The sequence below is a fragment of the Anas acuta genome, chromosome 3 (assembly GCF_963932015.1).
Source record: "Anas acuta chromosome 3, bAnaAcu1.1, whole genome shotgun sequence".
Classification (NCBI taxonomy): domain Eukaryota; kingdom Metazoa; phylum Chordata; class Aves; order Anseriformes; family Anatidae; genus Anas; species Anas acuta.
The window spans coordinates 9,082,273-9,105,653 of NC_088981.1; the positions used below are offsets into that span (position 1 = coordinate 9,082,273).

The 23,381-nt window shown below is 48.0% G+C and overlaps 1 protein-coding gene across 3 annotated transcripts in view; it reads right to left on the reverse strand.

Moving 5' to 3' along the window:
- Positions 1-23,381, reverse strand: part of SPRED2 (sprouty related EVH1 domain containing 2) — a 59,863-nt gene that overhangs the window by 23,863 nt on the left and 12,619 nt on the right. For 2 of the 3 annotated variants that reach the window (XM_068675604.1, XM_068675603.1), the window contains exons 2-3: positions 1,871-2,048; positions 470-638 (exon numbers count right to left, since the gene is read on the reverse strand). In XM_068675604.1, coding sequence (XP_068531705.1) covers positions 470-638; positions 1,871-2,048 — 347 coding nt within the window. Of the gene's footprint in view, positions 1-469; positions 639-1,870; positions 2,049-10,205; positions 10,520-23,381 lie in introns of those variants that run through there. The other variant, XM_068675605.1, reaches the window with a different exon arrangement.

Here is a 23,381-nt window from a genome sequence, read left to right on the forward strand (position 1 = left end):
ACCATTCAACCAAGCGGAGACAGACAAAACTAATTACTGCAAAAACAAAACAGTTTTTATTCAGCTCCGTGCAGGAATTCATCCTATGATTTAACAAAGACTTAGCAAAACTAAATTCGGCTGCACATAAAGACGAGCCCGGGCTGTTGCTGTCATCCCAAGCACGAAACCCAAGCCTATCGAAAAAGCATTAATAACAGACCAGATAATAATTAACGGGTGAAATCCTGACAGACCAGGCCAGATACGATGGGAAAATATTTGGACTTAAATCCCTTCCCTCCATAAAGGATTAGGAGACACAGCTCTCTGAAGTGAGCTGGGGCTGGCTCGGATAATGGATAATGCTGGACTGCGCTTGGAAGTGCCAGAGAGAGACTTTCAAGCCCAAGGCCTGATTTTAAACCCCGGCATCTTCCCATCTCCTTGCTGCAAACCCTCTTCCCCAGGTCTCCATGCACCTCGGTACCTTCAATGAGGTCCTCGATGGCTTTCCTCACGCCTCTGTCGAAGGCCCGAGCGTCAGCGGGGCTTTGAAAAGTGAGCCCAAACTTCCTGTTGTCGACTTTCCAGTGGTGGAAGGTTGGGTTCGCCTTGGTGTACACCAGGTCCTTCTTCACGAAGCACTCCAGCACCACCTGGGAGGGCGCGAGCCCAAGAGAGGAGCAAAGTCACTTTTCCCACGCGAAGGACAGAGCTGTCACCGCTTCAGCCCCGACCAGAGCTTTCCTCTCCCCAAAAGCAAGCCAAGTCATGATTCGCGCTACGCTGGTCGGGGAACATCCTTCCCTACTAAATTATGACTAATAAACACCAGACACTTTAATTGTTCTCGTAACCATCACACATTCATCTTGTTATTAGGGTTTAAGTAGGTGCTCACTTGCTGGAGCAGATTTAGGAGGTGCTGTTATGCTCCCCCACCTTTTTTTCCTCCTTCACCCCCCAGACACTGCTGTGCCAAAATCCATTTCTAGGGAGATACCCAAGGAGAATGGGAATGGTTTCTAAGTCTTCCCCCGCTCCCCAAAAACCATAAGCATGGCTCAAAAATAACTTCAAAAAAGCATCCCAAGCAAAACAGCAATGCAAAAGACAAGCTGTACTTTATACAGCTTTAAAACACCAGAACTTTTCAAAGCAAGATCATTTCCATCTTGAATTATACTTTTGTCCTTTTTTTTTTTCCCTGAGCCTGTGTGGGGAGCCTATTTTTAAGCCAGCCCATCTCTTCAACAGGAGAGGATTTCAGAAGAATCAAATACATAAAAACACCATAACAAAATATAACATCCCAAACAGACTCTGCAAACAGGGAAGTGGCTTTATTAATTTGCTTTGTACGGGAAAGAAAAGCCCTCTTTTTTCAGATAAACAGCTACCAGAAGAAACCGAGTGCGTCAATTCATAAGAGACAACTTGTCTTCATATTCTCACTCTGCTCGTTCGAACCTTGAGCAGCACGCAGCATAAATAATTCATTGCCGTTTTTAAAGGCTTGCGCTGCATTACTCAGTGCAATGTGACTGGCTTCATGGATTCTTTACACTTCAATTCACTTCTCACATACCCCTGGCTAGAGCTGAGAAAAACACGGGCCCTTATTCAAGGGATCAGAGGGGGATCTTGGCACATGGGTGTTGAAAATTTACCTGCTCCTTCCCGGTGGCAGCACGACAGCCCAGACAGCGAGAGACAGCAATTCAGTAACCTTCTAGATGAGGCTGGGATTGTTTTGTCCGATCTGGCACTATCTGCACATGCCTTTTTTATTTTTATTTCTTTTAAACTTGCACAAGAACACAATAGCATCAGATTCGGGATAATTCTCATTATAAGAACAGACAAAAGTTGAATTAGGTTCTATTACCAGTTTGTCTTTCTGCCTTTCACCATGGATTAGAAATCCACTTCTTCCATTGCCCTCCGGGTATGTGACCTTGCAGACGCCAACTCTACTGAGACCGCCTCCTTCTTGTGGCAACCATCCCCCACTGGAGTCATCTCGGGTCATAACCACAGCTTTGACTCGCACAATATAGCTGTCACTGCAATGGTAACAAAACAAAACAAAACCTTTTGTGAGCATCACACAGTCTCATCGGGGTGTTTGTCTCGAGGGCGGTATTTGGACGGCACTCCTCCCCCCGCCGCAGCGCGTTTGCGGAGCGTATGCCCAGGATGGAGGGCCACCTCCCCAGGGCATGGCTGCTCAAGCCACTGGAGGGCAGAGACCCACCAAACAGCCAGGAACGACCCCGTTGATCAACACGAGATGGTATCAGTATCAAACAACCCGTGGTCCCGCATGCCCTGTCTCTTACGCCATTGGGGATGGGGACCAAGCCACGCAACACCTTGACGCCAGCACCACTGTGGGATGCGTTAGGGTCTCAGGTCTTTATGGTGTCAGAAGGAGCACGCAGCCCACATAACCCATGAACTCCTGTTAGTGAGCTGGGGTCTGGGAGACGGCACTCAAATTCCTCCACAACTTGGACAGCCTTGCAGGAAAAACACAGCGCGGCTCCAGCTGGTACCTCAGAAGAAAGGAGCCAGGAACCAGCTTAGCTCAGATCATCAGGACCATGAGGACCACACCGTGTCTGTAAAACAGCTCCACCACCTCCCTGAGGGGCTTTCAAAGGCGGCATGCCATAACCTTGAAAAAAAATGATTCTGGAAGCAAGTGCCCGCTGTGAAAGCTCACAAGATCCTCCTCAGTGGGGGCCTCCACTTCCACAGGCCTCCCCTGCACCCCTTCCACAGGCTCTTTGCTCCAGTGTCTGATGGGGACATCAGTCCTCACGGGGAGGCCACCACAGCGTGGCTGGACATCAGTTTGTGGGCCTGGTTTGTGGGCCTTCTTGGCTGCAAGGTAGCTCTGCAACCAAGACACCCAACAAGGCCCACAAAGGGCACTCAAACCTGGGACAAACAGGGAAACACTAACACGGGCTAAGAAAACAAAAGAAAATTCCAGAGGAATTGTCCATTTCCAGGCCTCCAAGTGAGCTCATCAGGAGGAAAAAACTCAACCTTTATGGGGCTCCAAGAGGATCCCTAGGGGAAGAAATTCCTCCTTTAGGAAAGCTCTGTATCTGGACGTTTTTTGTAGCATCCCATGCAACATGACAAGAGAACAGGTCCTTTCTATCCAAAATTAAAGGCAGCAGCATTCTTCACGCAGAAGGAAAGCACGAGTAAGTGCAAGGCTGCAGCAGGGTTCCTGCTGGAAGAGGATGTCCCACACCCATCTGGAGGACAGACCAAGGGATGGAGGTGGACATGCCTGGGAGCAGCTCCTCCCTCCCCAGAGCAGGACAGATCTGCCAAAACACACTCTGAAATTTCACCTTCGCCAACGTTTTTTTTTAATGGATACTTCAACCTTCTCACTGGATCTACGTGATGAAGGCTGTTAACCTCTCGTGCTTAGGTTTCATCTCCTGTTGCACTGAGGACTTTGCACCGCCTGATAAAAAGCCTTTCAGTACACTCAGATATGCTACCTGCACCACAGCTGGCACACGCCAGGCACTCCCAGAACCCAGAAACAAGTATTTTAACAACTTTTTTGCCCTGAGTCCTCAGAGCAGCATCCTGGTACAGGAAATGAGGCAAGCGAGCCTATAAATGGATCCAGTTACCTTTTTATTTTCCATTGAACAACCATTTCTACATTTCACCTGCGGCAACTTGGATCTCTTGGCTTCCTGATACTTAGAATCAAGCAAAACACTTCAGCTGATTTCCTACTTTGTAAAAACTGAGCTGTTTCCATCCAGGATAATTTGTGTCTTCTTCTCTGTATTCTTCCCATACAGTCTATATGGATAAAGGGCAAGGAAAGCCAGCTATGCCTTTCTGTCTCAACCATCTCCTGTTCTCCAAGGCTCCCTTTTGGCCCTGTTTTTACAGTAACTCCTCTCACTTCTGGAGAATTCCCATTATATTTCAAGTTCTTTTTGGAGGTCAGAGGCACTAGATACAACCTCCCTCCCCATCCTCCTGCAAAAGTCATCCATACAAACTGCTGCTTTGCCTTCCAGGCTTGAAAACTGCTGCTTGCAATACAGCTTCCTGTGTGATTTACCACTCTGCTGCCAGAGCCTTTGGCTGTCCCAACAGGAATGCAATCTTCAGTTACTTTGCTGCAGAAATCGCCCATTTAAAGTAAAATCAAGAAATCACCAGTTACTCAGTACTTTGTATTTTCCTCCAATTATTTGCATTTCCATCACCTCTCACTGATTTCTAGGGTCAGAGTTATTTTTGCATGCTACACGTAAAATTTAGGTGCTGTGACTACCATCCCTCCCCATTAAAACCACATTGTGGTGAGCCCCAGAGCCATCCAGTTTTCATTTTCCTGCCCTCACTGATAGGGTGACAACCTCTGCTACCGAGGCCACCAACTTCACCCATGTGCCCAACAGCTTCGTGACACCTACTAGGGGAAAAGCTGGGTGCTTCGTTAAACTGAAAATAAAATTTTTGAGAGGCATTTTTTAGAAGCCAGCATGGTTGGGCTGTCCCTGACATCCTCAGCTGGGGACACCTCTTGCACCATGATCAGGCCTGTGGGAAGATGGCCAGGTTTTGGACCACCGTTTGCCTACAGCCAAGATGCTCTTGTGATAACAGAGGGTCAGGGGGAAACAAGCTGGGACGGCAATTTTTTGGACCCAAACAGAGCAACTGAGTAATTTGCTTTAATGGGAAGAGGACGTATTGATGGTGCGGAATCGCTCGCTGGCTTTCCACGAATACATGGCAGGGGATGAACTTGAAGGAACCAGATTTTGACGTGGAAGGAACACCTGAATTTTACTCCATTCCTTATTGCTCACCATCTCTCACTCCCAACCATATAAACTCAAGTCCTCCCATTTTGAAGAGCTACCTCCTTAAATACATTGAGCAAGGGAAGCTGGTTTCCACCCCCCACCACGGCGAGAAGACCTCTGCTCCCCTATTAGAAAAGGACCTTGTCCTGCAGAAGGGTTCACCTTTGGCAAGGTAAGCGGAGTGCAGTGCCTCTGGCTCCATTCACATCATCCCTTGGCACACTTTCCTACGGGATCAAAAGTCATGAGTGACGCTGCACTGCCCCGGGAGCCCGGACCCGCTCCTACCAGGCTCCAGCCACTCAGCTGATGCCAGGGGACTTAGGAAAGTAAAAGGAAGAAAAACAAACAAACAAAAAAAGCAACAAAAACCAGAAGGTTAAGGCTTATTAGGGATTGACGGCTTAGTGTAGTCACTGTATGAGGACTTACAAGCTGCACATTGAATTTTCCAGGCTTCATTAAAGCCAAAATTGCGTCTGCAGTTTCTGCCCATAAGCCTAGAATAGGCAGTGCTCCTTCCCCTCATGCCAGCATTGCCAAATGCCTGGGAGGTCCTCAAATACCTCAGGTCCATATACGGGCCTTGCTTCCTTCACATGGAAGCTGTTTATTTTTGCTGGGATTTAACTTTACGTGAATGCACCAAGCCCTGGCTACTTGCAAGCCATCACACCCCGCCGAGCTCAGGAGCAAGCTGCAGATCCCACGGGCATCGTGCTGGTTCAGAGCACCGTGAAGCCAAACAGCCACGTTGAAGCCAGCCCCCTGCACTTTTATGGTGGCAGCTGGGCAATTCGGCTGTTCCGGGAGGAATGGTAACGAGGTAGGTGAAAATATTTGGTTTGTTTCCACTAGCGAGATACTGACTGCCCCAAGGATTAGATAACGCACATCTTTCACGTAGTTAAAAAACAAAATAGCCCCAAATCCAGCAGTAGCCTTAGTTCCCCTCGTTTTATGGGCTTCTAAAACTTTAAGACCGCTCTAATTGTCGGGTTTACGGCCCGCATACTACGCCTTTCATGCAAACTATTCTTAATTACGCTCTTAAATGGAGTCCTGTGCTATCTTAACCCTACAGATTCGTCTTCAGCAGCATGAAAAGCTGCAGAGGAAAGCATCCGCAGGGATCACCCAGCTGCATGGCAGGCGGCCAGCTGCTGCTGGGGCTGTCTCAGGTTGTTGGCCAGCCCCACCCAGAACAAAAACCATAATGAACCCGGGGAGGAGAGGTAGTGCAGCAAGCCACGTGCTGCTTTTATTGGAAGGGAAAGAGAGCCCTTTAAAAATTATAGCTCGTGGGTGTGCATACGTACATATAAAAATATATTAAAAAAAAAAAAAGTGCGTGCGTTTGTAATTGCTGTTCTGAAGGATATTGAGAATTTTCCTAAACACAGAGTGACTGAATGATTATTTTTGTGATAACTGAATCAGAGCTGCGTTACCTAACTTTTACAAAGCATTTGTGCGTCTAAGAGACCGGCTCCATTCACGGGGGATACAAGCACTTTCCTGCACTTTGTAATTCCTTTGGCGGATAAGGCTTCCATTTTTCGTTTAGCTGGAGGATGGGAAATGGCACCCTTCAGATTTGAGGATGGACAAATAAAGTGCCTGGGCCTGTTCTTCTCCTAGAAGCCCTTCACCTCTGAAACACCTCCTGAACACCTTCTGTAATTCAATACATATACATATACGTATATATATATATATATATATATATATATATATATATATATATATTTAGGAGGTAGCAGTTCTTTGCTAGCAAGGCTAGTTGACAAGAATGTAAGCTTATGTAAGCTCGCTAACACTGCCATAAGTTCATTCATTATTTTCTTCTCATCTTGACTTTCCAGCTGGCAAGGCCAGGAGAGATTCAGGTCTCAGACTGAAAGGTAATTGCTCCACAAAACCCAGAATTTGTTCCTCACTGTCTTCACTCCTAGTTTCCACCCACAGCAGATCAGGTGGGTGCAAAACCACAGTCACAGTCCCCTCCATCCCTGCACAACGTCACCACCAGCTGTGAGCATCTACAGCTTCCATACAGAGGTCTGGTAGGCACCTACTGCTGGACATCACCAGGCTGCCCTCTCATCCATCAAACGAGCATTTAACGGGCTTCCAAAACACAGATTCTTGTCTTTAATGTCTCTGCATTCCCCCAGGGAACAGCCAAAAGGACGGCAAGGGGCTACTAATGCAGCCAGAGGTTAGGTTATAAAGCTCAACCACAGACAGCGGGCGTTTAAGCACAGTTTGAACTATTCAGATACATGCAAATTTAGCTCTGCAGTCACTGGGGCACAACCTATCTACAGAAACTCCGAAAACTACTATTCCTGGAGTCCTGTCTTCTTGATCTAATGCTTGCTTGGTTCTTCAACCTTCTAGCAAGGGTGAAATATCTGCAGCACTTTCCTCTCCGAAACCACAGCGTTTCACTTTGTTAGAAGGAAGAGCATTCTGAGTGCACGGAGCCACAGCAAAATAAGGTTTGATATTTCAGTATCATTTAGGTTTCCAGCAGGAAATCACTGTTTCATTATAATACCAGCAAGTAAAAAAAAAAAAAAAAAAAAAGCCATCTGTGCCGCCTTGGTGAAACCCAATGTTAAAAAGGAACCGGTACAAAAACTGTGGAAAACCTCCCCAGTTTCAATGCATTGGTACCCATCTCACCAGGGCAGGATTGACAAGAGGGCAAGGAGACGAAGCAGGGAACCAGAAACTTTCTGGTTTGCACCCAGAAATTCATCCTTGTGCTCATCACTACATTGCACCGAGAACACAGAACCCCTGCAGAACTGATCTCTGGGACAACAAGCTTACAACCTATTTTTTCCTGACTTTCAAAGCCAATGCTGACGGGATAAAAAGACGCTCTGGGAAATTTTGTTTTCCACCTCAAAGTAGATAGGAGGAGGTTCAAACCGATCTCAACACGCCTCGCTCCGGCGCTGCCTGCCCAGTCCTGCAGCACACGTGTCCTGTGGCACTTCACCTTACAGCAGGATTAACCTCCCAGGCTCCGTTTCAGGATGTTTCCCTCCCTAAATAAACCAAGAAAACTTCCCTGGCATTTTGTAGTGGCATTCGGCTTCACTCTGAAACCAAAAAGGAGTTTTCTCTTCCAATACCCTCGCACCTATAATGGAGCTGCTGAGCCCAGCTCGGCAGCACGCTCAGCTCTTACGCTGATCCACCATTTCAGGAAAATAAATAATAATAATAATAATAATAACAACAACAGCTGCCTTTCTGGGTCTCCAGTGGCCCCCAAAACAGGATAAAGACTGGCCACGTCCCGGCTGCACCCCGAGGTTTGCTTCCAGCCCTGCAGCTCGGTTCCCACCCGCTCAGAAAAGCCTTTGTAGCAGAGACTAACAGCAGTTGTGTTTGTTTGTTTGTTTTCAGGGGGAAAAGGACTTCTCGAAAACCAAGACACCTGCAAGAGCCCAGCCACCCACCTCCGCACCTCCCTCCAGCCACAAGGCAGCGGCCAACAATGAGGCCTTTCAGCACAGCCTTTGTTCAGCGCTGAAGTGGGGTTTTATTTAGCTTATGAGAAACAGCCCTGTCCTGCTTGCGGGGCTGCTCGCGTTTCCAGCGCTGATGGGGCTGCAAAGCGGGGTCCGGGAAGCCTTCGCCTGCAAGCCAAGACCTGGCCCTTGCTCCACACCTCCCAAAGGGCCCCGAAAACCCACACGGAGGCTTTTGTCCTGCTGACAAAACTTTTAAATGAATGACGAGCATTCCTGAGCTGGAGGAAACCTCATCCAAGCCCCCCCCCAACTCTCCTTCTCAATGGATTACTGAATGACCTTCAGTTTTGCAGTTTTAACTTTCCTTCTAAATCATTCAATGGATCGATCCTGCAGTAAGCCATCACCGCTGCACACGACAGCGTGTCTTGGAAAGTTGTAAGGAAGGGCAAGGCAAGAAAAATCATTTTATTAAGGTAATTCATTTGAATGATTTGCCCTGTGGCACACTGGCTAGGCATGCAGCACGGGCAAAGTTGCACACGCAAGTCGCAGTAGTTTCATGCAAGGGTACAAAATATTAACAGATTTCAAGGAAAGCTAATTAGCATTATCATTTACTGTAATGAGAAAGGAAGTTGTTATTGCATGACAGATGGTATTTGTTTTATATCACATGCAAGATAAGCAAAAAGCGCATAAAAGCCTGGCCAGCCAGCCAGGTAGTTGCATGAGATCTGCATCCTGAATTGATTTTTTTTTCTTTTTTTCTTTTTTTTTTTTTTAATTTAAAGACACAACCAAGTTCTATCAACTTTCTCTAACATATACTGACCACAAAAACTGTTGCAGTTATCATACATTAGCTAACGAATTCTATTTAGTAAAAATAAGACATAAAAGTAACAAGCAAAGCAAACACATTAATGCTTTTTTTAAGTTTTCTTGCCCTCCTTAATCTGTAAAATGCGCCTAGAGATTGGACACCGCTCACCAAAAACCAGAGAGGAGTGCTATGGGCAGATCTATGTGGCTGATGCACAAGACGACGCCACCTCCACACGACCCTCTTCCCACGGCCCCACAGCCTGATGGCAGTGGTGACACCCGGCGCCCCATCCCATTCCTCCCTGCGCTGCCGTGTGTCACAGATAAACCACGCTGTGAGCTGTGGTGATGACACACGGTGATACTCCAGAACATGAAAATGGTTTAGTAAGTATGGACAAAGAGAGTAAAACCACCAGGACCCCTATCCACTTCGCATTTCCCCCCCACCCTCCTCTAATTTTGATGGGTGAAGGAAGGAGCTCTGCTCTCCCCCCGCACAGCTAGGCAGGCTGACGGACGATGGGATTGTGCAAATGTACAAACAAACTAACAAAAAACCCTTTCTGTAATTCCAGTCAGATCTACTGCACAAAAGGCAGGGGTCGGGGGGGGGGAGGTTGAGAAGAACAGACGCTTTAAATCAAAACATTTTTATCTTTTGCCATCTAAATACATTAAAAAAAAAAAAAAAGAGATTAACTGTATCAAAACCAACACGCACACCCAGCCTGCATTACAGCTCTGTTCAGCCCCTCCACCCTGATGGAGAAGGGCAGCAAGCGAGGCAAGGGGCCCCTCCTGCAGCATCCTCGGCATTTCCCCCTGGATAATTAATTAAGAAAGGGCAGGCGTGAACTCCATGCTCCTGCAGAAACGGCGTGGAACCAGCGAAGAAAGCCCGCACGGATCAGCTGTACGCATCCACCGCTAAATCACCCGGCTTGGGGAGGATTCAGAAGGGCTATGGAGGAAGAAGGGGGGGGAAAAAATAGAGCAAAAAAACGAAGGTGCCGCGAGGGAAGGCACGTACCTGCCGGGGGATGCCATTTCCTCTACATTGCGCCCCCGGGTCGCTCCGTGTCACCATCCTTGCCTCCGCTGCGCCTCGGGCTGACCCCAGCCCAGCTGGTGGCTGACAGGCGGCTTCCCCCCTGTGCGTGATTCAGCCTCCTCGACGGATGTGCTGCATTGTGCCGGGTGACTCATCCCCCAGCTATCCTGCACGTTAGAGCCCTGCTGTACCATTACTCATTCGCAACATCCTCCCCGCTCCGCTCCTCTCCTCTCCGCTCGCTCACGGGCGCACCGACCGACCAAAGATCCCTGCTTCCCCGCCCCGGCGATAGGCTTGGAGAAATAATAAAAATCAAACAAGGGCCATCCAGCTGCCATAAACTAATAACAGCGGCTCACGGAGCCAAGGCGCTGCCAGGGATTGTCGCAAGTTGTGCCGGAGCCCGGGGCACGTCACTCACGCCTCCAGGTCCAAAGTTGAGCGTGGGCGTCCCCTCCCCGCTCCCCCTGCCCGTGCTTTATTCCCAAAAAGCCGGTGTGCTCAGAGCAAGGGGCTGGGAGAAGCCCCATTGTGGCTCGTGGGGAGCTCACCCGGCGCCACCCCGAGTGTCACGGCTGTCCTCAAGTCCTCCCCATTATTTTAAGGCGAAAAACGTTGCTCAAGAAGTGCCTCAGCGCAAGCAGCAAGAATGAAAATTGTGACACCGGGGCTCTGAAGCCAGCTTCTAAAAATACTTGCCTGATTTCTGAACTAAGCTACACTGATGGTTGGAGGAGCGGGGGAAAGAGAGCTCATTTAGATGTTTCTAGGCTCAGCTTTCCTCAAATCCAAGATGTTTTAACCTCAGGTTGCGGCAAACATCATTTTTTCCCAGGATGGAGAATAGTGGCCACGGTGATGCCACCTGAAAGCATCCTCTGGGAAAGCCGTGCCCTGGATTTTAGGGACATAATCACCAAAAACCATGCACATTCTTGGAAACTTCACGCTTGGACCACAGCAATACTGACCTCAAGAACACAGAGGCTTGAGCCCAGCTTTGCTGTGCAGACAACAGATTGTAAAGCGAAAATGCCCGGGACGCTCAGAGGAGCCAGGGCAGAAGCATTTGCTCAGTTCTTCACTACAGCATCCTGTGAGCCCAGCTCGCTGCTTTCCTCTCCTGGCTCTGCAGCAGCACTGCTTTTACCCTTCGGTGCTCAATACAGCAAACATCAGCCCTGTCCTCAGCTGCCTCCAGCAAGAAGTCAGCACACAAGCCTAAAGCAAGTCAGCCAGAAAAAAAAAAAAACACAAAAAAACAAAGATGCCTTGCTCGTTTTGCTGCAAGTCCAGTTTCTAAAGCTTTTTTCTCTCGAGGGACGAGGGAAGATGAAATTAGCCTCCCAGTGCAAGACAAAACTATCTTTGAATAAACCATGTTGTAATCATGTTTCTGAAACAGCAGCTTAAGCGCTGACATCTCCCCAGTGCCTGCCCATCTCGTTGCCCTCCTGCTGCTTTTCTAGAGGTTCACCGGCCCTCTTAAAAACTCCAGGTGCAGCATGGGGTCAAACCACAACGTGGGTATTTTCTGCAAAGTCACCCATCTGCTGGTGTGCCAGGATTAACCCAGGAAGGGCAAAATGCTGTGAGAGTACAAGATGTGGAAAAGCTCCCTGCTATAAACGCCGCGGCGTGCTCGACCCATGTGGAGGCAACTGAAGTCGTGCCCTGGCTTTCCATCCGCACAGAGAATCGAGTGCATCAGTCAAGGAGTACCTCCCTCGGTTTGCTTTGAGCTCCGTTCCCAAGGGTTTCCTCCGAAAGGAAGCCGGTCTCAAGTCACAGGATATTTGTAAGCATCAACTGAATCCCTGGCTGGCTTCTTGCTTTTGCAAGTATTCTTTAAACTTGAGGCTAAGCTAACAAACCTCACCTCCAAGCCTCCAAGCCTGGCAATACCGCTATGCTTTTTTTTTGTTTCTTTCAATTCCCTCTGTCATTTTTTTCCCCCTTGAATCCCACCATCTCCAAGACCACCTTAGCGTGCCTATCACCGCTAGCTTGGTGCTACAGTGAAAAACCCCCTAATGCTTTTCTGCATTTCCAGGCTTGGCCGGGTGAGCGCCTGCTCCCATATAGGCACGTTTTCCCCCAGTTTCGAGCGGGATGCACGCTGCTGCAGGCTCCTGCTATTAGCAAACTAAAGCAAACATTGCAAGCGGAGAGCCAGCGAGGCGGTGGAGCTGCTTCCTGCTGCCGGCCGGCCAACTGCGAGCACGGTTCAAAGAGCCGGGACTGTGGTCAGAGCGAGAGGAGCTCCTCCTCACCGCAGCTGCTGGAGAAACTGGGATTTGGACGAGGAAACCCCCTTGTCCTGTTCGTGTCGGTCATCTCAATGGGCTGAACTTCGGCAGCACGGCACGGGACCGAGCCCAGCAGCTCATGAACCCAGCAAGAAGTTGCTCCTTGTGAGAGGTGAAGGATGTTGCTCTTCCCCGTTTTTTTTTCCTTCACTTCAAAACAAAACAACAAACCCCAAAGACTTTATAAACATCTTCAGAGTAGCTTTTTTGCCCAGCGTTTGAGACAGATCTCAGTTCATTCACACCCTCCCTTCTTGCCCACAAAGCTGCCTTAAATCCAGCCTTCGTCCAAGTCACTTTGGGAGAGATGAGGGAACAAAAGTATATGGCAGAGATAGGAGAAAGCCTGTAAAAGCTGATTCCTAGGTATGATTTCAGACGTTTTATGATGTTTACAGATGTTTTAGATGGGTTGCACCTGAACGTGCATTCAAAGGGGCACTGAAATGCTCCTTCTTCCCCACAGTCACCATTTTATCCCTCTTCTCCCCCAGGCAGGAGCCCAGTACCAAAAAGCAAGGTACCACTGTGAGTACAGCTGAACAGTGCTTCTTTCAGATGCAGTATGGCAAATCTCACTTGTATATCAAACAATTAGGTCTCACTGACTGTTTCAGATTGAGGTCAGGGAACCTGCTGGGGGTGGATGGTCTGTGAACACCCATCTCGGAGCATCTCTGGCCTGAGCACGGCTCAACCCTGTGCACGCGTTTGTCAATACGGAGCTCACCTGGATGTTAAGCATCACTAAGCATGGTATTTCCTAACACAAATGCACCCCAAGCACTGCAGTAAAACTAAGAACGGAGAAAAACTGCAGCATTGAAGCTGGAGGACCGCTCTGACCTCAGGCATCCCTTCAGCACCACATCACTACATGCACATCGGTGCAACCCCGGGTCCCAGCAAAGACATTGCCCGTTTATAAAATACAGAGGTGCTAAACGAGCACAGCAACTCAGAGGCAGCATTTCTATTTCAAACTGTGCAAACCAAGGCGACTCTTTGCACATCGGTTGAAAAAGGCCCGCTTGATTGTAACAGCACTTGTAACAGCATTTTTTATTTTTTATTTTTTATTTTTTAAAAGCTTAGCCTTGGCCAGACCCATCATTCTTCCAGATGCACAGACCTTTGTGCATTTGGACGACAATAACCACCGATCCCAGCAGAGATGGGTACTTCCCAGTGTGCAGGAAGGTGCTGGGTGGAGGCCACGTGGATTTAATTTTCCTGTAACAGACCAAAGGCAGGCCGCTGAGTGCCTTGCTTGCCTCCAAACAAACATCCCCGACCGTAAGAGAGGTTACACAAATGAGACATGCCCAGCTCCTCAGCGCCGAAATAAGGCCTCGTGTGCTTCTTTCCTAATTAAACTGCTCCTCCATAGCTCCTAATTGATACCTGGTCAAACAGCTGCAACCCACGGCAGGAAATCTAAAATGTCCTTTGCTCTCGTGTAGTGTGGACTCTGGCATCACAGGGCAAGCTGCGAATTTTCATTGTCTTGAAAACTAACGGTAAAAACCAAGACCTTCCTCCTTCCTTTCTTTGCACTTAGGCACTTAGTTCAAAGGAGACATGCTTTTGATGTCCTGCCTGTCCATGGTTTGCATCTGAATTGACTTTTCTCCCACCAGGATTGATATCTCACAGGCTGGCCGGCCGGCAGAGCTCGACAGCCGAGCTAATGGCTTCTTGCAAGTCATCCCTCTGACGAGCTCATCACCTGCACAAGCCAAGATCAATCACTGCTACCAGGGGTCAGATGTATGAATCCACCCAAGAAAACACCGAGGAAGACTGGTCATTCATAACACAGGCTGAAGAGCTTGACTTGGCTGGTGGTTCCTGAATTAAAACTTCGTTTTATTTCAGCTTTCATCCAGACTGCCTGGTCTAAGTGACTCTCTGTGCCAGTTTATCTTGAAGAGAAAATCTCATGTGATGAAGAATCCAAGATTGCTAAAACAAAAACACCCAACCACCTTTAAAAAAAAAATAAAAGCGAGTGCTCTTTGAACTTCTAACCATCAAACCATCACATCTTCACTGTCCCTTGCTGCAGGACGACATCCTTCCCAGCAAGCACTCCCAGACTAACGATGTGTACCCCAGATTGGAAGACAAAAATAGGCAATGCACATCCAGTTCCTTGTTTTCTCCCATTTCCTCTGTGCTTTTTAGATTTCAAGCCACTCTTAGTGCTCTTTATCAGGGCTGGCACTATCTTTTGTAGCAAGATTCAGCAGGCCTAGAGGCAAGCACTGTGAGATAACCTTTACACAGCCACATTCCTAAATCCACTGAAAACTTCCATAAAATCACGTTAACCGGCCCCAAAATAATATACTTGAGCTGTCATCAACTGCACCTCCTTTCAGCCAGCTGTTTCCAGTGCCTCTGGGAGCTGGCTGCTGGTTTAGACACTTAAAAGGAAGCTGCATGAAGCTTACTGTGCTGCTGTGATTTTTAGTAGCACTGTAATTACTTTACTGAGAATTTAGGATTGCCACATCCAGCATTAGCTATCTGTAAGCTTTCTGATGGAGGTCCTACAGCAGCCAGAGCTTTCTCACCAGTACCTTTGCTTTCCTGCAGCCCAGTGAGTGCATCTCCTAACTTCCACTTTGTTCTCCCTGCAATTGGCTTTCCTGTTTACATTTCTGCCTGCGCTTCCCTCGCAAAGCAGAACGGGCTGAAAAAAAAAAAAACAACAAAAAAACCAACAAGCAAACAAACGTTTCCTCAAGCTGCAGCCGGTTGCGTGCCCCCCACAGCCACCGTGCGGGTCCCATTTAACAGCTCGGTACTTCCTGAGCTCCCTTTAGTGGGCAGCTATTTTCAGTGCTGTCAGACACGGCGGGCTGGAGTGCCAGCAGGATACAGCACCGGCAAGGAGGATTTCGGCCACATAGGGTAGAAAGGTTCATCGGGCGAAATCACCCCAGGGGAATCCGGCACCTCGGGATAAGGACGAGTTGTTCAGTATGCTGCACATTCATGTTTTCGTGCTGATTCCTTTTAAGTGAAAGTTTTGGGTACTTCTGCCTACGGACAGAGTCCCCGGGCGTACCTGAAGATGACTGAAGCCTCCCATGGTCTTCTAGCAGACCCTGGGGAAGGAGCTTCTCGTCCCATTCAGTCAGGATTTCTGGCGCAGATTTATCATCTAGGGCTGCCATCTGCGCCTGCTGGCTTACTGGTGTATGCCAGAAGACCTGTGCTCCACACAACTGGCTAAAACACCAGGTTTTGGAAATACCGAGTACCAGCGAGTCTATTCGCTCAGGAGGCCACAACGCATGCTGAACCTCCAGACGTTTAAGAACATCAAACCAGAATGTGAATGCTGAAGAAAAGCGATGATACCTTCATGCTGTGGACCTCTGAGAAGAAATTATTTGCCTTTTGTCTTTGGGCATAGCCCAAATAAATTACGCAGTTAATGCCTAGAAGGGAGGAAGTTGACATACCCTGATTTTTTTTTCCAAGTTCTCACTTGTTTTTCAGTTTCTCAAGCTGTGTTACGACCACACTCGACGTGTGTGCAGCAGATGATAATGGAACCACAAGTTTTTATCTGACTCCAAAATGCCTTTTTTTTTTTTCTTTTTTTTAACCTCCCCCCCTCCTTAAACTCAGATTTAAGTAGAGCTTTAATTCCACTTTACCAAGAACACAAAACTGACAGACACCTCGGTAGGCGCAAGCTTATCCTTCGACACACAACATCACAGTATCTGGTTTCCCTTTTCCTGCATGCACTTTCATCCAATTATATTACGAGCATCTGCCTCGCTTGCTTAGGACTTACTGTTATTTGTGTCATTCCCACCGAGATATTGGAGCAGGAGAAACTTGAGGAAGGAAGAGCCTTGGTTTGAGGATGGGCAGCCCTGCTCTGAAGCAGCCAAGCTCCTCGCGCACTTTACCGGCAGGGGCAGAGGGCAGGAAGGAATTGCATCAGGATCTGCAGCACTAACAGGGGATGCAGGTAACCCTCCACGTCTCTCTGCGCATGGCCAAATCACAAACACACAGCAAAATCTGACTTGCCTGCAAATCAGCCTCAGCAGGGCTTAAAAGACTTTTCTCTTTTCTGTTTTACGGCCAAAGTGGTGGCAGCAAGGTCTCCAAATGCCCCCATGCACTCGTGCAAGCAGCAGCTCCGTGCCTAGCACTCGAGTGGGATGTTTTGGCTGTGAGACAAGACTGCCGGGGAAGCAGGACGTGCTGGGACTGTCCTGCAAGGCCTTGTTGTCTGCTAAAAACTGATATCCAGAGAAAACAGTGACAGTATTGCAGCGTGTTACTGGGACAGAAATATGTACGCACTGCCCCAAGGCAAGCTGAGCATGAACTTCTGAAAGCAACTCGCACCCAGATGGGAAATCACAGGTTGCCTGCCAAAACACACCGTCACCCCCACCCCACAAAAACAAAACAAAACTGAAAAAAAGACCCCACACCTTTCCAGGACTGATTCAGCCGCTGGAAGGGGACAAGCCATAAGGATGCTCAGCACCAGCCTCCAGCAGCTGATGGGATCACACCAGCAAGCTCTTCACACTGCCCACCACACAGGCCCTTTCCACAGCAGTATAACTCAGTCATGCAGCAGCTTAAAGGATGGCAGCCACCCCGATGTGACAGGTCAACACAAGGGCTGGATGTCCCACAAACTGGGGACTCCTCTACTGACTACCACTTGCCTTGTGCACGCCTTCCTGCAAACAGACTTGATGGAAACCCATGGCTGTCTTGAAACAAGCTCCAGATGCTGCAGCATCCCTTCTTTTTCCAGCCGTCCAGGTGACACTTCAATGGGAGACTTCCAGACGTGCACCCAACCAAAGAGATGGAGTGTAGCTGAAACAGCGCGCTGCCAAAACCCACACAAAGACAGTGACCTCTGGAATTTGGGGCTACTTGCAGATGTCCTAAAGGATGCCATTGACTAAGTCATACAGAAGGTACTTTAACCCCTGGCAACGATTCATCGAGATATTTTTCTACCAAAAAAGCCTTATTACCGAGGGAGAGTTTCCTACTATTTGCAAGAAAATTCAGAGGAGAACAAGTAGATACTAATTTGTTAAAGAGACAGATAAACATGTACAGGAAATACTTCTATGAAGGTCCTGATCCTCTGAAGATTAATAATCCACAGTCCTGGAGACAAACCCACGACACTGAGGAAACAAGCAAACTATAAAAACAGGAAGAAGTGGAAGCTTATTTATTTATTTATTTTCGTGTTATTTTGAGTGAATATTTGTTTTTCCGAAGCCCAAGACACTGGCGAAAGCCTCCATCTGCAGGTCACACCGTTCTCTATACAAAAGCAGCTGCAGAGAGCTTCCTCACCCCGGTCCCCAGAGCTGTCAGCCTGGTGAGGCCATCCTGAATGTTACGGATGAGCTGTCTCACTCGCCAACATAGTTGGTTTTTTTTTTTTTGGTTTTCACCTCATTGAAAGCCATTTCAAGGCACTGCAAGGGCTGTCGCTGCACGCACGGCGTTCTGTAGGTGATGCCAATAAGCCAAGTTATTTTGCTGTTGTATTTCTGCCCAGAGCCATGGATGAAGGCACTCCCTCCAGATAGGTATTTCAGTGTATTCACTATAATATCGGATTACGGTCATACGTGTTGGAAATGAAGGGTTTTGTCACTAAAGCCACAAAGCAAAGCTGCTTTGGACTCAAATTCCTTTGTTTTTGTTCAAAAGAAAACGAAGCTACCACCACTTGAATTACAATCCCTTCGAGGATGCTGTGGGGACACGCTGAAGCCAGCCACCACAGCCTCTCCCGCGACTTGGGGGCACAACTGCTTTCAGACCATCACAAATCACCACATCACCGCCGTGTTCAGAGGCACTGACACCTAAAGCTGAATTAAGGTGACACACGCAGACTTCCCAGACCACAGACAAAGTTCCACTTAACCTTAGAAAAGGTTTGCTAAATATTTATCCCTCTGAAATGCTCCTGTCACACTGAATACTTCTTTTATACTGTATAAAGTCCATTTTTTTTTGTCCACTGGAAGTAATTGCTTTGAGCTTGGGCATTCATCACTTAAGAAATGTAATTAGATTTCCAGGTTAGTTTATGGGTGCTACCGAGCTGTGGGGGGAAAACAATCTACATTTTAAAAAGACAAAAAAATAAAGGCAAGTGCAGCACCACCGACTTTACTTCCCACTTGGATTTGACTTCTTCCACGATGGCAATCAAGGACTAGATGCTAGTTTTATCATGTATGCGACATTTGTATAAATATCTATATACTTTACCAAATATCAAGCATTTTCTATTTGCCTGACATACAGAATATGCCCAGCCCCATTTCCTATTTCTGTCCGAATCAGCTCTGGCACTGGCTGACAGTAACGCTGGCATGGCTGATTAAGTTGCAGTAAAATCAGATAGAAAAAAAAAAACAAGGATCTGACGGGTACACCTCCAAAACAATTCAGAAGTCCAGCTCACCCAAATTATTCTGGACCAGAGAAACCCTGGTGCCACTGCAACGATGCAGAGCTTATCAGCACGTTCCCTGAGCAGATGGAGAAGTGATGGGCTGCAACCAAAACGGGACCCACGCTAGCTGAGCAAGCTATGGGTACCTGCCTTACACTACTTCACCTTCCCTTTTCAAGTGATTATTTTCATTAAAATCCCACCTTAACGTTGCCCAGCCAAGCACACCAGCAGTTAAATCAGCGTTTTCTTTGTCTCCCGCATGTGTAAGCACACCAAAGTTTCCAGACCCTTTGAGAAGGAGACAGGTTTGTGCCAGGAGGCGGGGAGCCTGCCTGATCTCGAAAACTGAAAACCAGGTTTGGAAGAATGCAGCCACGTCCTATGAGCACACTTTGCAACCTGCGAGACATTTTAACCCTGAAATCTCACCTGGATATTCCGACTTCACTTCTTATTTGCTCGAGCTACCAACAAAATCTGGGCAATACTTTCACAAAAATAAAAATATAAAATACAAAAAAATATAAAAAAATACTTTCACAAAAAAAAACTTAAGACTCCTGCCATTACAGAAGTTCATCAAGTGTATGTCAGTAAGTTTTTTCTCCATCATCTGCCAATGATCAACAAATACTTTTTTGGAAGTCATGAACTGGCTCCTCAAATCCTTTATTTCAAGGCATACAGGAACATCACGAAGCAACAAAATGCTGAAGAGTTGCTCACGTCTTCGTGTGGGGCATCTCATGGCTTCTTGGCTTTGCACAGTCCTGGCTGCACGGGACATTTTTGCCTTGGCCAGTAAATCAACTGGTGTTTGAGGCCAGCGGGTCCTTCAGCAAGTCAGAGATGCAAGCTGAATGCATCAAAAATAAAAAATAATTAAAAAAAAAAAAAATCAAGTGCCTTTAACAATCTCCGTGGCACCTGCAGACTCTCCTCCCAGCCAAGGTGGCAATCGGGCAGTCTGGGCTCTGCTGCCAGGGCCCCCAGATGCCCATCGTGCCTGCGATGAGCAGCTGTTGCCGGTATGGAGGGTGGTACGGGGACTATTCCAAAAATCCTGCTCCTGGAGAGTGCCTGGGGCTTCCTCATGACCTTGTGCCAAGCAAGCAGCAGGCAGGACTGGGCAGGAGCTCCAGCTGGAGGGCAGGAGATAAAGGAATGTTCTCCTTCACGGGCTGGTCCTTTAACCATTTGACATGGGAATCCATCTCCACCGTTTTATCAGCCCTTCCTCAAGCCCTTAGGTTTTGGGGTCTTCCCTCCCTTGCCCAGAGCCCCCATACTCAACGAGGTGGCTCCTCGCTTGCTTTCCTGAAGCAGTGCTGGGGTTTGGCTCTTCTCAGCCTGCCGGTGCCTACGTGATTTCCAATAGCAGCACTATCACTGAACGGCGTTTTATTAACTCCATCTGCTAACAGCTGGCAAAGCAACGGCCTGCATCCATCGGCTGCAGAAGGCGCTACGTCTGTTTAGATTTATAAGGCTAAAATTAAGCTTTTCCTTTAATACAGGGTAATTTGGGGGTTGGTGTCCCAGTGCTTGTTAGGGCAGGCTTCCTATTCACCTAGGGGCAAGCAGGCTCTTCAAGCTTAATTAGGATGTATGCCCGGCTACAGCATTTAATAGTTAATTGAAACACCGCGCCAACCTACGGTGCGCTCTGCATGTCTCTCATGCCTCGCGTGGTGGAAGTCCATGGGTGGGAGAGTCGGTCGGGGTGGGGAGAAGGTTTAATTTCAGCCAAGAGGAGGAATGCTTCCAGCACATTGCCTAACTAAGAAAAAAATAAAAATAAAAATCCGCTCTGCCACAATCCGGCCCTGACACATGACATGGGCGGATTAATTAATGCATGATCCATAATGCAGAGGAGTGCTTAATGACAAAAAATGAAACATTCACAAAATCAGAGCTACAGCCGTAGAGACGTAATGCCAAGCTGCTGCACCACGCAACGACGCTCGGAGCTACCCAGTCCACCCCACTTCTGATGATGCACGTCTTCCGTACCCACTGCGAAACAAATTATTTCACCACTTGCCTCGCAAAAGAGAAACGAATCAAAAAAATCAAAACCACGCCGCATCGGTCCGATAAGGACCAGTTTGGAGCCCGCGTGCATCAGTCAGCAGGCATCCGTGCTAGCGCAGCGAAACGCAAAAAATCAGGCACCGACACAGCAAGGGAGCTCATCACAAACCTGTCTTGGAGCTCTCACAACCTTGTGCCAGGCTGGCGTGTGCTTTTGTACAAACAGCCACAAAGACCAGCCTCGGAGGGACTTTTTCCATGTTTGCCTCCGTGTGTTTGATGGGACGGAAGACAGTAACCGCCTTCTGACCTTTGCAACAAGCCACGCTGACAAAATCAAGGCTAACCTGCAATGGGAAGTTACCACATATAGCAGCAAATATTTTCCTTAAGCACAAAAGAGGTTAGTATATTTAGCATTTCAATTAGATCATGAATGACAAAGCCACATTCCTGCAGGAAAGTTCCTGTATTCAAGACGTTCCAAAATAAAATGAATATACAAAGACTGGATTTTAGCCTTTCGGTATTTCCTTCCCCAAATCTGAGGTCTACAGTTGTCAGTAGAAGTTAAATATAAAATGGCAAGAGCATGCAGAAGCTGTGAATGCACAAGCCCTCCAAATTCAGCCTTCAAGTTCCTCACATGCCCGTTGGCTCCATGCAAGGAAAACCCGACGTGGCTTTCTGCCATCCACCAACCTAGCGAGCTGCAATCCATAGGAAGGACTTCCCTGGAGCTTGTAGGATACTTCCTCCAGAAAAGGCTTTTAAAATTCTGGATGTATTTTCTGTCCACAATTTGAAGTTAAGTGTCAAACCTATTTTTTTCCCCCACTGATAACGGGGTATCATTTTCAAGCGTCTCAAAACCCGTGATGTAGGAGGAAAACGTGCCTATGGATTAAGAAAATCCCTTTCCTATCGGTTGTTCTCTTTGCTGAATACACTTTCCTTCAGAAGACGGCCACCCAAGCCAACGCATAAACCCAGCCTAAACCCTCACAAATCTCAGCAGGGAGCTTGCTGGGGACCTCGCTCAGGTAGGACAAAGATAACCCCAAACTCCTTCTAGAGGTGAGGCGGGCAGAGCAGTATTCTCCCTAATAACATGCCTCTCTCCATGTTCTGTGTTTGTTTCAAGAGACCTCGAGCATAGCTTTTGGCACCAGACAGTCTTCTCCTAACACAGTGTGAGGTTTTAAAACGTGTCATTGTTCCCTTCATTGTTTGCTTTGCACCGTGGGCTCTGTGCCGCGTGTCTTTCCCCGCCAGCCCCAGCCATCCTTCATGCCTCAGTCACCTCTCCCTGGCTATTTGCTTAAGGCTGTGTACAGCACAGTCACTTCACATAACACGGCGTACAAGTGCACTTTTATACGGTGCATTTCAACACAGGAGCTGGAAAGGGCTCTCACGGAGTTTCCCTCTGCCATCCCGAGGAGCCGGCTTTACTCTCAAGTTCAGGGAGCAGCAGAAGGCTCTTACCGACAAAACCACGTGCAGAAATGCAAGAAAGGAGATAACTTATTCCTTCCACCCACGAAAGCAACAGCTCGGAAGAGCAGTTGATTATTACTTGAAGACAGCCTCTTTCCATGGGACAGCTAGCTAAACCCACTGCATCCCCCTTACCCAAGCAGGGGCTTGGCAGGACTTCACGCTCCCCCCACTGCGCTTCACAACAGAAAGCAGAACTGGGTTTCCTCTGCCAACACCACAGAAACTCAGCGCTGAGAAGCAAGCACATGAAAGTGCTGTTGCTGTACCTGTGGAGCCACCTGAATGAAGCTGCGTGGGTATCGTACATGTGGGGGGCACCAGCTGTGCAAAGGAAAAGGATGAGTCTACAGCACGCACACCTGAGCGAGGTTTGGGGTTGAAGTCAACAGCACATCCCCGCTGTCCTGCTGGGTGCTCACGCTGCCAGAAGCCAGAAAATAACACACTGCTCGGCTTAACAGGGAGGAATAAAGCCAGGTACTCTGCACCTGGGAAAAAAATGTGCCTCCGAACGCCATCTGACACCGGAAAATCCCATCTGCAGACACAAAGAAGATTCACTTCCACCGCTCCAAGAAAATCCAGTCACCGCCTTCCCATGGCCCTTAAAGCAAAGGGTGACCCAGCTGGTCTAGGTTCACATCACAGCAGTTTGTAAAAGCACGAACTGGAATCAATCAGTACATTAGTATTTTTTCTGCTGACCCATCACCAATTAAGTCAACAGATTTCTCTGCCATCTCCCCCCCTTCCCTTCCCTCCCTACCGCCCCCGTTACACACAGAGAGGTTTTTTTTTTCCATATACACT